Here is a 17512-nt window from a genome sequence, read left to right as displayed (position 1 = left end):
TGCCTGAGGCGGGCACCTGAGGGGCTCATTAAACCAGCCCGGAGCTCCGCAGGGAGCGATCTGCAGGAGGCTGTGCATGATGTAACCCAAAACAGCTGTGGGGGAGGGCTCAGGCCAAGAGCCCCCTCCCCCAAACCTGGACCCCAGGCCCAGGCTTCAGGTAGGAGGGCAGGTGTCCTCAGCCCTGGAGGGGCAGCAAAGCAGGCAGGGTTTATGGCTTCTTCTCCCCAGAAGGTGGCTGGGAGGAAGGGCTGGTTAATATTTAACCTCAAATGGCCTTGTGAGGCTTCTGCCAGAGGTGGACTCCCCTGCTGGCTGGCAGGGCCCTCCAGTCCCAGCCGTCACTCGGGTGGCATCTGGTCTGCTCTGGATGCCCTAACACCACCATAGGCAGGTGGCTTCAACAACGAACACTTATTTCTCAGTTCTGGAGGCTGGGAAGGGCAAGATCAAGGTGTGGGCAGATTTGGTTCCTGGCAATGGCCTCTGGCTAGCAGATGGCTGCCTTCTTGCTGTGTCCTCACATGGTAGAAAAAGTTCTCGTCACTCTTTGTCATCTTACAGGGACATGAATCCCACCCTCATGACCCCATCTGGACCTCATCACCTCCTACAGGCCCTGCACCCTGCCTCCAAACACTGTCACATTGAAGACTGAGGGCTGCACTTGAACATGTGAATTTGGGCGAACAAAAACATTCAGTCCACAAAAGAGTGAGAGGAAACTAAAACTCAGAGTCAATGTCGCACCACAGGGCACCAGAGCTGGAGGGAGAACACCTTTGTCTAAGCCCTCAGTTCCTCTCCATGTCCTGCTTGGAGAAGCCTGTCCATGAGTCCAGCAGCCCTGGCTGGAGGCCAGGAGGCTTAGAGGCCTCCTGAATACCAGAACTACACAGTGAGCTCCAGGTGGCAGGATCTTTGCCTGCTTTGCTCTCTGAAGTGTTCCCCGTGCCTCAAACACTCCCTTCACATAGTAGTTGCTCAGTTAGTGAATAAAGGAATTAAAGCCCAGGCAGCTTGTCATACTGGGACCTCAAAACCTTCCTGAGTAAAGACACCTCTGCTTTACTCATTCCCAGAGGATCTGCCTTGGGTGCCTGGGGGATTCTCCCTCGCCCAGCTCCTCATTTTACCAACAAGGAAACTGAGGCAGGAGGGGACCAATTGGCAGAAGCTACAATACATAGAAGGCCTTGTCGCAAGTCCTTCCCATACCTCCTGGGGTTGGTTAGAAGCTTGGCCAGTCTCCAGATGCCCAGGGATGAGGACCTCTGTGTGGGTCCTCCCACCCCATGCATCCCTAGTTTTAGGCCTGGCCTCCTCAGGGCACCTGAAGGAGCTACAGATGATGAATAAGAGATAAAGGACTTAGGTAGCTGCTGGTGGGCTGAGGCTGGCACCGACTTTCCATCCAGAACTGTGAATGAGCCTCCTGGGAGGTAAGTCTCAGCAGGGTGTGGAACATACCTGGAGGGGAGGTCACTTCCTTTTGAGGAGGTCACTTCCTGTCAGGGGAGCTCAAAGAGTTTCCAGAGGTGTGGCTCTTTGGGAGGGACATTGAAAGATAGGAGGGCTCTATCACAGGGCCCTCCCTGTGTTCTGGAGCAAGTGACTTAACCTCTTTGAGCTTCCTCTGTATAATGGGGATAATAATACAAGGATTCGATGAAGTAATAAATGTAAAAGGCTTAGAACAATAAGTCACATAAATTTGTGTTGAACTTTTAACAAGGTTAATCAGTAGATATCTGATGAATTTTTTGTTCACATAGCACAAGCCTGTATTGTGTTTCATTATTAAGAAGAAAAATTGTGGGGTGCAAGAACAGAAATGAGATTAGGGGTCCCAGAGAAATGCTTTAATGGAAGAAAACTCCAAAGCACCTGGGATCTGGCTACAGCCTCCGGCTGGCTCATGGTGGGATGGCCCCTAAGAGGTCAGCTTAGCTTAACAGGAGAGGGGCATCCCTCCCCTCCCGCCACGCCCCTAGTAGTTCCCACAAAGGTCCCAGGCCTGGCTGTCCTTGGTGTGACTTGGGTCTTGTGTCTATTCCTGACACCAGTCCCTGTGGTCACAGGAAAAGAGGAGATCGGCAGACCTGGGGTCCCAGGCTCCTGCTGCAGTGGGGATGGGGTCAGCCCCATCCAGGCCGGGGGTGGGAAGGGGCACCTTCCTAAGGGCATGGGGTGCCAGGCGGATGCCCCTGGGGCTCAGATTCATGAGGAGCTTAACCCTCAGCAGGACACTTGGTCCTGAGGCGCGTTCCCGGTTGAGATGGGCCCTCATCCCCACGTGACAAGCCTGGTCAAGGACTTCAGGCAGGAAAGCACTGGCTTGCCGAGGGGATGATCCAGAGGACCTGAATGCTGGGCTGGGACCGAGGCGGCCACATCCTGGCCACTCCTCTAGGAACGGCGCAGGCAGACTGCCTTTCGCTTTCAGCACAGCGCTTGGTGGGCGCCCTGTAGAGCTGGAGTCTGCAAAGAGATGGGTCTCCCAGGAACTGGGCCGCTTGGCCTGGGGTTCTCCGAAGTCACCGCCGTCTTCCCCAGCCGAGCGGAAAGGGGAGCTGGCACCCACCCCAAGGCTCAGTGCCACCCCCGCCCCGCACGCCCTGCCCGCCTTCAAAGCGCCGCCTGCCCCTGGCAGCTCTTCAGCACGTGCATCTCCCCGGGAAACATGCCGCTGCTGGAGATGCGCGAGAGCGTAGGTATCAACAGCTGCGCTCTGAAGAGCCAGGGCCACCCTGGGTGTGTGCCATGTGGCAGCCGTGACCACAGCTCCTGCAGTTTCCCAGGAGTCCAGTCCCAGAGAGACCTGGGGTCAACCCCTGTGCCACCTCTGCTAACTGTGTGACCTTGGCCAAGGCCTTGTTCTCTAGGCCCCAGTTTCCCTGTGCAAATGATAATACCCTTGCTTTTTCAAGGCCGTCATGAACCGAGAGTCACACATGGAAAGTGGTCCCTAATGGTCACTAACGAGCTTGGAAAGGGTGAGTCCCCCCTCTTGTTCCAGTGACCTTTAGTGACAGGAGGACCTCATGCGGAGGCTGGTGTGAGGGACTGGCCAGGCAGGGTCATGGAGCAAGGACCGGCAGGGGGGCTAAGTTGCAGCAAGGTGAAGAAAGCCCTGCCCAGCGTGGCCAGTGACTCGCAAGACTGGGACGTGACAGTGCTGCTGTTAAGCAGAGTCTTCTCTTCTACATTTTTTTTTTTTTCTCTTGGTTCCAGAATAAAAATTCTTGTTATCTTTCCATATGATTATAAAGGTGATAGATGGAGTAAAACAGTAGACTAAAGTGATAAAACCTTTTAAATTACTTATTTATATTTCTTTTTTCTTTAACTTTTTTTATTTTATTGTAAACAAATGGGATACATGTTGTTTCTCTGTACATGGCGTAAAGGCATACCATTTGTGTATTCATAAATTTACATAATGTTGTTTGATTCATTCTGTTATTTTTTCCCTTCCCCCACCCCTCCCACCCCTCTTTTCCCTCTATACAGTGCTTCCTTCCTCCATACTTGCCCCCCTCCCTAACCCTAACTCTAACCCTAATACTAACCCTTCCCTCCCCCCATTATGTGTCATCATTCACTTATTAGCGATATCATTCGTCCTTTGGCTTTTTGAGATTGGCTTATCTCACTTAGCATGATATTCTCCAATTTCATCCATTTGCCTGCAAATGCCATAATTTTATCATTCTTTATGGCTGAGTAATATTCCATTGTATATATATACCACAGTTTCTTTATCCATTCATCAATTGAAGGGCATCTAGGTTGATTCCACAGTCTGGCTATGGTGAATTGAGCAGCTATGAACATTGATGTGGCTGTATCTCTGTAGTATGCTGATTTTAAGTCCTTTGGGTATAGGCCAAGGAGTGGGATAGCTGGGTCAAATGGAGGGTCCATTCCAAGTTTTCTAAGGAATCTCCACACTGCTTTCCAGAGTGGCTGCACTAATTTGCAGCCCCACCAGCAATGTATGAGTGTACCTTTCTCCCCACATCCTCGCCAATACCTTTTGTTGCTCGTATTCTTGATAATCGCCATTCTAATTGGGGTGAGATGGAATCTTAGGGTAGTTTTGATTTGCATTTCTCTTATTACTAGAGATGTTGAACATTTTTCCATACGTTTGTTGATTGCTTGTAGATCTTCTTCTGTGAAGTGTCTATTCATTTCCTTAGCCCATTTGTCGACTGGATTATTTGTATTCTTGGAGTAGAGTTTTTTGAGTTCTTTATAGATTCTGGAGATTAGTGCTCTATCTGAAGTATGATTGGCAAAGATCTTCTCCCACTCTGTAGGCTCTTTCTTCGCATTGCTGATAGTTTCCTTTGCTGAGAGAAAGCTTTTTAGTTTGAATCTATCCCAGTTATTGATTCTTGCCTTTATTTCTTGTGCTATGGGAGTCCTGTTAAGGAAGTCTTGTCCTAAGCCGACATGTTGAAGATCTGGACCTACTTTTTCTTCTATAATCTGCAGGGTCTCTGGTCTGATTCTGAGGTCCTTAATCCATTTTGAGTTTAGTTTCGTGCATGGTGAGAGATATGGGTTTAGTTTCATTCTGTTGCATATGGATTTCCAATTCTCCCAGCACCATTTGTTGAAGAGGCTATCTTTTCTCCATTGCATATTTTTGGCACCTTTTTCTAGTATGAGAAAATTGTATTTATTTGGGTTTGTGTCCGTGTCCTCTATTCTGTACCATTGATCTACCTTTCTATTTTGGTACCAATACCATGCCGTTTTGGTTACTATTGCTTTGTAATAGAGTTGAAGATCTGGTATTGCAATACCCCTGTTTCACTCTTCCTGCTAAGGATTGCTTTAGCTATTCTGGGTTTCTTATTCTTCCAGATGAATTTCATAATTGCTTACTCTATTTCTGTAAGGTACATCATTGGGATTACTTATTTATATTTCTGAAACAGAGTCTTGCTATGTTGCCTAGGCTGACCTCGACCTCCTGGCCTCAAGTGATCCTCTTGCTTCAGCCTCCTGAGTAGGTGAGACCACAAGTAGAGGCCACTGTGCCCAATAAAATTAAAACTATAATGCCACATAGTTTACATTGGGTGAATATGCCTCTTCACAGGGCATCTTGAACTCTACCAAGTTTCAATCCACTAGGTCCTAAGAAGTCCTCCCTTCAAAAGCAGGGTTCAAGGGAGGCTGAGGGGGGAGGATCACAAATTCAAGGCTAACCTGGGCAACTTTGAGAGACTCTGTCTCAAAATAAAAAATAGAAAGGATTGGGGATGTAACTCTGAGGTAGAGCACTTGCCTAGCAGGTGCCAGGCCAAGATTCAATCCCCAGTTGCTGGGATTGTTGGTGGCAGTGGGGGTGGGGGGAATGGCACACCCTGTAATCCCAGAGACTCAGGAGGCTGAGGCAGGAGGATCTCAAGCCCAAGGCTACTTCAGCAATTTAGCAAGACCCTAAAAATTAAAAATAAAAAAGGTTTGTCATTGTAGCTCAGTGGTCAAGGGCCCTTGGGTTCCCCAGCATGGGGTTGGGGGGTGTGGGAAACAGGGTCCACAGCTCTCAGGATTTGAGCATTTTAATTTCATGGTCATTCTTGTGGGGAAGATAATTATATTTTTTCTCCCCCGTCCCCAAACTGGCAATCGAGCCTAAGGGAATCTCGCACTGAGCTACATTCTCATCCTTTGTATTTTAAACTTTGAAATAATCTCACTAAATTGCCACAGGCTGGCCTCAAACTTGAGGTCCGCCTGCCTCAGCCTCCAGCTAAACTGGGATTACAGGTATTTTGGGGTGGTTACATATAACTACAGCTCTACCTCTTCTTCCCAGTTCTCTTCTAAAGGTATTTCCCAGGGGCTTTGAACGCTCTCTTTCTTTCCACAAGGCAAATAAAAATAGCCTGAATAGGCCCCTGCCCTTATCTGAAAGCCCCTCACCCCCCTCAGTTTCTGGCTCAGGAAATTATTCAAAAGTTAAACAGAGTTGCTCCCTGGTCACCTCCTCTTCAAAGATGCGAGGTGGTTTGTTTGGCTGACATTAATCGAAATCCTACCATTTGGCCCCTAGGAAGTGGGACAGCTTGGAAAGGAAGGACTTGCGAGCATGACATTTAAGTAAGTATTTCAATGCAAGGGCAGTAGGAAAGTAGAACAATCCAGAAGTATTGAAGGTGGTAAATTTAAGTTCCCCAGAACGTAGTCCTAGAGTTAAGAGTTGAATTGCAGGGGTTTTTAGTACACACATCTAAATGGCTCTCTGCTCTACCCAGATCTACCCAGCACTATCCCGATGAAGGAGTTTTCTCTTCTGCTCCTTGTGTTTCATTGCTGTTAACGCTGCTAGTGTGAACTGCGTGAAACAGATATCTTTGTAGTCAAAATGGTCAGGAATGGCAATTCGAACGATTCAGTCCATTCGTGACACTAATTTCACAATCCACTTTACGGGCTGCATCCCTTTCTTTAAAAACAGTTTAACTGAGAATATCCAACAATGGTAATGATATAGAGCAAAGTGGGCACGCACCCTACCCCAACTTGACCTTACCCGCTTGCTCCTATTAGGAATGTAAACCAGAAAAGCATTTTGGACAGTAATTCAGCAGATCTGTCAAAGTTTTTAATGTGTATTCATTTGACACAGTACTCTCATGTCAAAGAATCTATCCTTCAGATTTATTTGTATGTTTGCAAAGATCTAAGATATTACTAATGCAAAACTCACAGTAATATTATGAAACATATATTTTGTCTTCATTGTCTGAGGTTCTGTCTTCCAAGTGGTCTAGTCTTTTGGTGATGCTTTCCATCGAGTTTTTTATTTGGTTTATTGTTTCCTTTATTTCAAGGATTTCCATTTGTTTTTTGTTTTATTTATTTATTTATTTATTTTTATTTTTTTTTTTTTGAGAATCTCTATCTCTTTGTTGAAATGATCTTTTGCTTCCTGCAGGTGCTCTTTCAGCTTATTGGTATTATCATTCATTGCCTGCATTTGCTCTCTTATCTCATCCTTTGCTTCGCAAATCACCTTAATCATGTATAATCTGAAGTCCTTTTCTGACATTTCTTCTAACATACTGTCACTGGATTCTATTAATATAGAATCTAGATTTGTTTGGATCATTTTCTTCCCTTGTTTTTTCATGTTGTTCATGTATCTTCCCCTCTAGCAGTGCAGATCTGGGATATTGCAGATTTCCCTCTATAGGCTTATAGTGGCCCTATAGGTTTCCAAAACCCTTTCTTTAAGGGGAGATCAATATTAGCAGTGCCCAATTCAGACACTATGCAACCCTAGACCAAATAGCCCCTATAAGGACAATAACAAAATTGTCATAATAAACAGAGTGAGTTCAAATATTATCTTCAGTAAAACAGATTTTCAATAAGGTCTGCAGTTTCTAATAGAGGACAAAGAGGATGCAGAGGGATGTAGTTTGTGGCTGTTAATGGGATAAGAAAAGAATATACAGAAGTTCTAGATAATAGTAAGGGTGAGAGTGTAATTAAAAGAAATTGGATGTTAGCATGCAAAAAAGGGAGAGACTCTGAGAGAACAGGTAAACAAAAGGAAAAGAGAGCAAGAAAAGTAAAGAAATAAAAACTTACAATTTTTCAATAAGAAGAAAAAAGAAAATCTACAGTATAACAGTCATGTACTAATGAAACCTCCCAGTGTTCAGTAGCCTGATGCATGAGAGGTACCTGACAATGAGCTTCAAGTCTCCAGCAGGCATATCAGGATGGAATTTGCCCCACCTAAAGATCGGAGCTATGGTTTCCAGGATTATCCAAGGTGGCCATTCTGGCTTCAAAATGTGTTGGCAAATGGGGAGCTGCAGCTCAGGGTGTGGACGTGGCCAACTGGAGGCGGGGTGCGGTTGGTCAGGCAGGGGTCCTGGAGGTCGGGTGTGTTTGGTATGGTTGTGGGATCCTGGAGGCCGGGTGCAATCAGTTGGTCTGGGATCCCGGTGATAGGGCACAGTCAGTTGGACTGGGGGTCCTGGCGGCAAGGAGCAGTAAGTTGATGTGAGGGTCCCAGGGGCAGGGAGTGATCGGTTGGGCTGAGGGTTCCTGGAGACGGGGCTCAGTCAGTCTGACCAGGGGTCCTATGGGGCCTGGCTGTTGTCTCAAAATGGCGGCAGCCACGTGTAATCAAACCTGCAGGTACTGTAACAGTGAACTTCCAGGCAACAGCAGGCAGCTGGTGCTCCACTGGCAGTGGGCAATCAGTTTCCTGACGGTGAACCTTGTGCGTTGGGTGATGGATAGGTGTAAGGCAGGCGATGGACAGGCGAGAGGCAGGCAAATGGTGGATGGTAGGCGCCTGACAGTGAGCAATCTGCACTCAAAAAAGGCGCTGATATGCTGGCAGACTGCAGGTGATCTCAGTAGACAAATGGGGTAAACAGCAGGGGATCGATAAGCAGCAAAAACTGCCTCACCAAGAAACAGATATCCTCTGCTTGAAACCGGAGTTACGGAGCGACAAGGAACGCAGCCTCCCTCTAGTCCACCATCTTGGATCTCAACAAAACATATCAGAAAAATTGTTATGTCCATATTATGAAATATGAAGTCCTTAGAAGAATAAGATTTATACATATTTACCCAGAAAGATGTTTAAGATAAACAGTATTTATAGTGCACTGAAGAACAATAAAAAAAATTGTTCAGTGGTATGCTTCCAGGTGTGTTATTTCTAAAATCAACATGGATTGAAGTTCACCTTTTCACTTGTTGTAGCATGGCACCCGTCCACACTGCTATTACAGCTCCGCCTCACTCTTCTTAAGGATTTGATGGAATCTATCACAGGCACGTGCCCCGGTCTAGTTAACTTGCCCTTACTGAGGGCACTTAGGCTTTTTCCAGTTTCTTTCTTTTTTGGGACAGTGCTTGGGATTGAACCCAGGGCCTCAGCAAGCTAGGCAAACACTCTACCCACTGAGCTTCACCCCCAGCCCTCAAGTTTCTTGTTGTTCCAAACCATAATATAATGAATTTCCAGGACACTGATGTTCACAAACAGGGCTAGAATTTCTGTAGACGATTCCTTGAGGCACTATGGCAGGCTCCTCTGGTCTGGGCATTTCCCATTTTGGTCTTAGTTGTGTGTCAAAGCCTTTGAGTAGGAGTTATGCTCGTTTTCTTCTCTGTGTGTGCTTGACAGAGGGTAACTAGTGTCCACCCGAAGGGCTCATTCAGGCACCCTGTCTGTCCAGCTCTCCCTTCCCACAGCCTTCTTCTGCAAGATGGGAAACTCCAGCTCCTTCCAGTACCTCTTTAGGCAAACTCCGGGGAAGCACCTGGGAAGACTGTTGGCCAGACCTGAGTTTGAATCTTACCCAAGCTCCTTAAACGATCTAGACTCATTATCACATCCACAAAAAGCAAAGAAACTTCTCAGGGTCAGAGGGCAATGAAGGAGAACCACCAGAGTGGGTTGTAAATGGTCACCCAGGAATTAGCCATTATCTTCAGCAGCTGCTGACATTCTTTCACAAGCATTAGACAGGGGCTACTCCATATTAATTACTCACATTTACCTTCTCATGGGCTGGCGAAAAGGTTAAAAATAAGACAAGGCTCTCACTTCTGAGTTTACAACCTGCTTGGTCCCTAGTCTCAGTTTCCTTACTTTCTCTGAACCTGTTGGGCACTAAGGTAGAGAACGAAACATTAGGCCCGGCGCTGTGGTGCAAGCCTGTAATCCCAGAGGCTGGGGAGGCTGAGGCAGGAGGATCACAAGTTCAAAGCCAGCCTCTCCAACTTAGAGAGGCCCTACGCAACTTAGTGAGACCCTGTCTCCCCTGTCTCCCGTCTCAAAATAAAATATTGCGGGGGGGGGGGGGCGGGGAAGGGCTGGGGATGTGGCTCAGTGGTTGAGCATACCTGGGTTTGATCCCCGGTACAAAGAAAAGAAAAAAGGAAAGAAACTCTAAACAAAGCCATTCTTTCAACAACAAACATTTATTGAGCACCTACTACATACTGGTCACTGTGCTAAGTAGCATATGGGCCTCAGTTTTCTCAACACGAAGCATCTTAGGTGAGACAATTCTTTGTAAGGATCTGTTCCCCGCATTGCGGAGCGCTTACTCCTCTAAACGACAGGAACTCTACCGTCATTGGAACAACTCCAAGATGCCCTTGTACACTTCGAAATGGCCCCTAGGGGGCAGTACAGCCCTCGATTGAGAAACCCCGGCCCACTTCCTACAGGAGCCTGGGACGGGGAGGCCCATTCCCTACTGGCACTAGCAAATTCAAGATGATGCCAAGGCCCAAGACGAGCAGGATGTGGCCCCCGTATCCGGGGAGCAGGGTCACACACTAGCTCCCGGATGAGCTCGTCATCAGCCTTCGGGCTCTTGGTTCTGACTCCCGGGTCAGGACCTCTTCGCAAGTACTCCCTACTGTGTCAAGATACAACTCAGCAACGTCACGATCCGTTCCCGGGCGAGTGCTCGGGTCCTGGGGAGAAAGGAATGGGGTTTTGCTCCTGTCCCCAAATGCGCAGTCTTCGGGAGGTGCAGGGTTAATGCAGGGAGCCGCGCAGACGCCTAAGCGCCACTAGAGGGACCACTGCAGCTGCTCAGGCGGGCAACCTCGCGGTCACGTGGTGCGAGGGCCGGACCAAACAAGGGGCCTGGCCAATAGGCGGTGCTGTCGGTGGGCGTGACAGCCAATAGGAACAGGGAGCGGGGTCCCGGACTAGAAGAAACGGCGACTGGGAGGGGGCTAGGGGACCATGGGGCTTCTGACCATTCTGAAGAAGATGAAGCAGAAGGAGCGGGAGCTGCGGCTGCTCATGCTGTATCCTCCCGGACGCCGCGGCCGCGAGGGTAGCGGGGGCCCCGCCGGGTGGGCGCTGCCAGGCGCCCCCTGCCGGGCGCGGGTGCGCGGCCGTCGGCGCCAACAGCTGCCCATTGTGCGTCACGCACGTGGGCCCTACCAATCGCCGGCGGCGGGGGCCGGGTGGAGGCCGTACCACCGGCTCGGGCCGGGGGGGGGCAGCTCCGTTTCAACGCCGAAGGTGTGGGCCTAGCGGCGCAGCGCGGGGCCGAGTGTCCGTATTGTAAGGAGGAGGTGGCGCTTGGAGGTGACTCGGACGTCACCGTCCGTCTCCGGCTGGCCTGAGCGTGGGCCCGTCCTCTCCGGCCCTGACCTCCTCCCCCGTGTCCAAGGGTGCCGGGTCCTGGCCCCGCCCCCGAGGCCGGAATCCCGGGGGCGCGTGGGATCCTGGGCTCTGCGCCCGCGGGTGTGGACTCCCTGGACCGCGGTCCAACCGTCACCGCTCCTGCCACACCGCGCGTCAGTGTCCCCGCGGCCGGCGGCTTGTAGGTCCGAGGGCCCAGCCGGCCTTCCGAGCCCCGTTAGCGGGCGTTTGCACTCTCGGCCCTGCCTGCCGGGCCGTGGGGAATCGGCCGTCCCGAGCTAGGCCCGGCAGGGGAGTACTTTGAGCTTGTAGCTCAGTGAGATTCACGTCGCATTTCATTTAAGGAGCTCTGAGACGGGCACAGGGAACCCACGCATTCAATAAATATTTATTGAGCGCCTACTATGTGCTAGGTACTGGCCTAGGGGCTGGGGTAAAACAACCAAACAAAATCCTGCCCTCACGAAAATTCTGTAACGGGGGAGAGAAATACGAGACAGCCAATAAGTGAAATATGTAGTATGAATGGAGAAGAAAGTAGTTCAGGGAGGCCAAGGAAGGCCACAGCAAAAAAGTGACCGCTGGATAGACATGGAGATGAGGAATGAGCCATATCTGGGGGGAAGCAGCTTAAAGCAGAGGAGCAGCCAGCCAGTGCAAAGCCCTGACACACAATTGGTGTGTTCAAGGGATGCTGAGGAGGGTGGCTGGCTGGAGAGGGTGAGGACATGCAGCACAGCACTTAGGATCTTAAGTTCTTGGCTCTGCCTTTAAGTGAGTACCAGACGCGAGGCCATGAACTGAGCCCAGTTAGGCAGCCTTACTAATGCAGGTGATATAGAATGGTGGCTTGGACTAGGATGGAAGTAGTGAGGTCACGGAAGTAAGGGGAAACTGTGACAGTAGGGCCAGCGAAAATTAAGCCTGACACCTGGGTTTCTGGACTGAGCCATTAGAAGAGAGAAGAGCCACTGGCTGAAATGGGGAAGACCAGACTAGGGGAGGAGCAGGTTCCCAGGGAGATGAGCTCTGAGCTCTGTTGGCCACATGTGCCTCTGAGATGCCTTGGAGTGCCAGGTAGGTTGGTGGATACAGGGATTACTAGAGGGCCCTGGGTGGGGGGCATCAGCATAGAGATGGTATTTGAAGCCATGACCCTGGAGGGACTCACCTAGGGAACATGTGTGCACAGAGAATTGAGCTGTATAAATACAGATAAGGGATGAGGGAGAGTAAGCCAAGGAGGAGGAGATGCAGGTGAGCTGGTTGCCAGGTGCTGCAGATGAGGCCACTGTACACTAGAGAGCAGTGGGAGAGGCCTTGAGGACCACCAACCTTAGCAAGAGCAGGTCTGGGAAGCAGTGGGAACCACAGCCTGCTGGGCAGTGTTTAAGAAAGAGCAGTGCAACAGAAATAGGCTTGGTGAGAGTGAACAACTGCTTTGAGGAGGCATGCTGTAAAAGGAAAGGTAGGAATGAATCACTGGGCAGGCCAGAGGTATCCAGGGGGGTTTGTTTGCTACATCTGAGGGGGAGAAACAATAGCGAATTTGTCAGCTGGCAGGGATGATGTCAGGGAGAAGATGGATGATAGCATTAGGGGGATGGGGAGAATCTGCAGCCAGTTTTTTGGGGCCAAGGCCTGGAGGTATTCTTGCCCCCGTTTTACAGGTTGAAGTCACTGGGTCCAGGTCCTTTAAGCAGAAAGGACTTCCCTACCCCCCAACTCCACCCCAGCTGTAAGTGCCTTAAGTGTTGTTAGAAGAGGCTGGTTCTCTCCTACTGGTGAGCTCACCCATTCGGCTTTCTGCACCAGAGGTTGTGGAACATCCAGAAACAGAGATGGAGGTTTCTAACTCTAAATATTTGTTCTTCCTTAAGCCTTTCAAAAAAGCTGACTCCCTATATTTCAGGCGTCTGCTCAAGATGCCTCTGGGAGCCTTCCCTGGCACAGGAGCTGAAAGGCCTCCTCTGACAGGGGCCCCTCAAGGAGTCTCCCCGGGGCTTGCCACACTCGTTTGTTTGCACTTTATCACAGTCTCCCCACTGAGTGTAAGCTTCATAAGGGCAGAGACTTTGTCCCTTAGCACCCAGAGAGGGCCTGGCACATAGTAGGTGTTCAACCAATATTTATTGTAAGAATTAAGGAGCTTTTGGTTGGCAGAGATGATAAAATTATACCTTTTTGTTTTTGTTTTTTGGTACTGAGAAATGAACCCAGGGTGCTTAACCACTGAGCCACATACCCAACCCTTTCAATTTTTTATTTTAAGACTAAGTTGCCTACAGCCTCACTAAGTTGCAGAGGCTGGCCTCAAAATTGTGATCCTCCTGCCCTTGGAGTTGCTGCGTCCAGCTAAAATTATATCTTGATAGTTCCTTGTTTTTCCCGGGCCAGTGATGGGCCAGGCATGTGCTCAATTCTTTTTGATACATGATGGGAAATTGTCAGTCCCTAAGGGAGTGACATCACCCTGGCAGAGCACAGGGACTTCTCCTTAACCTGTGTGCCCCAGCGGCCTGGACAATGCCGGCAAGACAACTATCCTCAAGAAGTTCAACGGGGAAGATGTGGACACCATCTCCCCGACTCTGGGCTTCAACATCAAGACACTGGAACACCGGGGGTGAGCGGGTCCCTGTGGGCCTGTCCTGGGAGGGGTGGGCAGGATGGGGAGGACCAGCTGACCGCCAGCCGTTGCTCTGTGCCCAGATTCAAGCTGAACGTCTGGGATGTCGGTGGCCAGAAGTCCCTACGCTCCTACTGGCGCAACTACTTTGAAAGCACTGATGGCCTCATCTGGGTGGTGGACAGCGCCGACCGCCAGCGCATGCAGGACTGTCAGCGCGAGCTCCAGAGCCTGCTGGTGGAGGAGGTGGGCCGGGTGGGGCAGGGCCCTTGTGCTCCCAGAGGGACACCTAGGGGCCTGCACTGCCACAGGCAGAAAGCATGCTGCGGATGGAGACCAGGGTGTATGTAAAATTGGTCTTACTGTGTCACTCGCTGAGCCTCAGGTTCCATACCTTGAAATGGGAATGACAACACTCCCACCACAGGGCCTTCGGGCGTCCTCAAGGTCAGGCTGTGCCTCTGGGAGGCAGGGAAGCCTGGCTCAGGAGTCTGCCTCTGCTGTGTGACTTCAGGAAGGCACTGAACCTCTCGGAGCCTCCCCTTCCACATCCCTAAAATGGGATTACAGTCAGGCTGGTCTTGTAACTTATCATGTGGGCCCAAACACTTCTTTAAGTAAGGTCTTAGGTTTACAGAAGAGTTGCAAACAGTACAGAGGTGCCCCCTGCCTTCACCCCGCTCCCCAGCGCCAGCCTCTCGGACAACGGCAGTGTGCCTGCTGAACCAGGGGACCAGCGCTGGGAGGTCCTGCTGCTTTCACTGTGGGTCTTAGGGATCTCACTTTTCCACGTGCTTCATCTGTTCTGGGACTTGACTCGGGTCCCACTCTGCACTTAGTAGAAGCCAGAGCACTCTGAAGAGTGATAGAGAAGGGGTTAATAACTGCAGGAACCGCAGCAACACGTGGTCTTGGGCGGGCGGGCGTAACAGTAGCCCCTCCTGGGGGTGTCGGGCTGTCAAATGCTGAGCCCAGGCCTGGCAGGTCGAGGCCCAGAGGGTCTTGTCCACCCACCTACGCGGAGGGGCTTCCTGTTTAAACACGTGGAAATGACAGAGGGACAGTGAACCCTTTTGGGAATAGGACAATCAAGGCTACGAACACTTGGAATAGGGAAGGTGGCCACTTGTAGCAGACTCCCTGGGACCCGGATGCTCGTGTTCTGTGCACACCAGGTCACAGTTGCGAGCAGTCCAGGACTGCGGAGGGCCCAGGTCCGTCTTGATACCCTCTCCCGGCTTGTAAAGGAGGAAACAGGCATGAAGGAGAGAGCACCCCTCGGGGTGGTCAGCTGGAACCAGAACCCAGCCCCAGCCCAGGGCCCCTCCTCAGTGGCCCTGTCCACTCTGCCCCCTCTCCTGGGCCTCTCCTGAAACCCACAGGCCTGGTCTGATCGTCCAGGTTGGTCTCTGACCCCGGCTGCTCTGGCTGGTGGAGGGGGGTCAGGCCATCGTCCGAGCCCCCACCCTCCCTCTCTCCCCAGCGCCTGGCTGGAGCAACCCTTCTCATCTTCGCCAACAAGCAGGACCTGCCGGGAGCACTGTCCTCCAGCGCCATTCGGGAGGTGAGTCCAGGCCCCAGGGCAGTCTCAGAGGAACTGGGGCACGCATTTCTATGTTAATTTACTTAAAAAGCACTTTGGACCCCTGCTGTGGCAGGACCTCTGGGGCATCAGAGGCTCAGTGGTTCATGAGGTTCAATGGTGGCCTGTGGCCTTGGGCAGAGCAAATCTACAGGGACGATTCTGCAGCGCACAGTAGCCGACACGGGGAGTGCGTCCACTGTAGTGCTATGCGTTCTCATCACCACCTCAGCAGGAAGCACTACCACTGTCATTTTGGAGATGGTGACGCAGACTTAGAGAGGTCCGACAGCTCGCCTGGTATTGCCCAGCTAGAAGGTGGACAAGCGGGCTTTACAAGCAGGCCCGTGTGACCCTGGTAACTCAGTCTTGACTCTAGTGCCCAAGCACCAGAACGAGAAAGAGCCAGGTGAGCAGGTTGGTCCTGCTACTTACTAGCTGCGTGACCTTAGGCAGGTTACATAGCTGAGCTTTGGCTTCCTCCTTGGAAAATGATAAACACAATCCCAGGTTCATGAGGCCTTGGGAGGGGCAGATGCGACGTCCTGTGTAGAGTCCCTGGCACGGTGCCTGGCACAGGGGCTCCTGTTGCTCTTTTCACTATTTCACTTCAGAGAGCCTACGTGCCCGAGGGGGTGACAAACCCTCATAAGGACAGAGGAGGCTGCCCGGACGGGGTGACCCTTGGACAGGGCCCTGAGGGACATGGCTCTCCCCTGGGCCAGGAGAGGGAGGGGGCCGGGTTCTCTGGCCGCCAACCCACCAGCACCTCCCGCTCGCAGGCCCTGGAGCTGGACTCCATCCGCAGCCACCACTGGTGCATCCAGGGCTGCAGTGCCGTCACTGGGGAGAACCTGCTGCCGGGCATCGACTGGCTCCTGGATGACATCTCCAGTCGCATCTTCACAGCTGACTGAACCACTTGGCTGTCCCCACTCGCAGTCCAGGCCCCCAGCCCTCCCAGACACCACCGTGGGGAGTGGGAGTCAGCCCACCAGACTAACACGCCCGCCCTGCCGTAACCTGCTGCTGCTACTGCTGCCCGCTGCTGCTGTCCCATGGCAGGAGGGCTGCACCTGGCTGTCACCCTGGCTCCTGACCCAGCCTGCAGCTGCCACACCAAGAAGAGGGGGCTGGGCTGGAAGGGGCAGCCTCTGCTGCTCTAGAGGCTCTGGGCCTCATCTTCCACTCAGCTGTGGGAATAAAGCGCTCCTGTCCAACTGCTGGCTGAGCCACTTGTGATTCGCCCACTTTAGAGACCACCTGGGGTCCGAGTCCAGCAGGTCATGTACAGGAGCAGAGGGTCTTCTGTGTCAGGGATGTGCAGAGTTGCCAAAGCTCAAGTTGGGGCTGCACCTGATTCCATCTGGAAGAGTCCAGGTGAGCTTCTCAGAGGAGGCGGCATTAGAGTTGGGAATGGAGGAGGAGGAAGGGTCCTAGGTAGAGAGAGTGGGCAGTTCACCAGGGCAACTGCACCCCTCCTAGGTGGGAATCAGAAGAAGGCATAGCCAAAGACCAGGGCTCACGGCGCACAGGTCATTGAATAGAATGTAGGCTGAAAATCGGCTCCCAACTTGCTGTTGTAGCCAGAACCCCTTGTGCAGTGGACATCCTGCACAGCCACACGTGGCAGTGCTGCTCAGGCAGAATCAAAGCAGAGGCAGGAAGAGCAAAGGCTCTTAGGAATGGAGAGGGCACGGACTTGGGCACAAGTGGGCATGAGGGAGAGGGGGGAGGGAGGGGGCTGCATGGGCCAGGGGTAGTTAGGGCCTTCCCTGAAGGCCACTTTGAAGCAGGGCCCCTCGGACCTCAGTCTAGGCAGCAGGGCTGGCGGATGTCTTCACAGCTCCTGCCAACAGTCATCAACAGCCACCGCTTGCTCCTCAGGGTCAGGGCACTGTTCTCAGGGAACAGCCTAGGGGCACAGACATCAGTGTCCCCTTTGATACTGGAAGCTGAGCCCCCAGGAGGTTAAGTGCTAGCTGAAGCCCCCAGCGAGGTGGGGGGAGTCGTGCGCTGACGCTGCACCCTCACCACTACGCCTGCTGCCTCCTGCGATAGCGCAGGTCTATCTTCACCTCTTTGCTCTACATTCAAATGCCAAGGGCAGTAAATGAGCTCTTGCCCA

At 51.6% G+C, this 17512-nt stretch overlaps 1 protein-coding gene and 1 long non-coding RNA gene across 2 annotated transcripts; one reads left to right on the top strand and one right to left on the bottom strand.

Moving 5' to 3' along the window:
• Positions 1-9963: 9963 nt before the first annotated feature.
• On the bottom strand, positions 9964-13682 carry LOC306640802. Its single transcript, XR_013757916.1, has 2 exons — positions 10780-13682; positions 9964-10488 (listed from the first exon to the last, which is right to left on the bottom strand). It is a non-coding gene; the product is annotated as an uncharacterized lncRNA (long non-coding RNA).
• ARL2 (ARF like GTPase 2) lies at positions 10537-16608 on the top strand. Its single transcript, XM_079105384.1, has 5 exons — positions 10537-10830; positions 13689-13799; positions 13886-14048; positions 15286-15366; positions 16167-16608. Exons 1-5 carry the CDS (start codon positions 10766-10768, stop codon positions 16299-16301), a joined length of 555 nt encoding a protein of 184 aa, XP_078961510.1. The 5' UTR covers positions 10537-10765; the 3' UTR covers positions 16302-16608.
• The last annotated feature ends 904 nt before the right edge of the window (positions 16609-17512 follow it).

Source organism: Sciurus vulgaris, assembly GCF_902686455.1.
Source record: "Sciurus vulgaris genome assembly, chromosome: 11".
NCBI classification, from domain to species: domain Eukaryota; kingdom Metazoa; phylum Chordata; class Mammalia; order Rodentia; family Sciuridae; genus Sciurus; species Sciurus vulgaris.
Note: the sequence above shows the minus strand (reverse complement) of the source record. Positions and strands in the feature narration are given on the sequence as shown.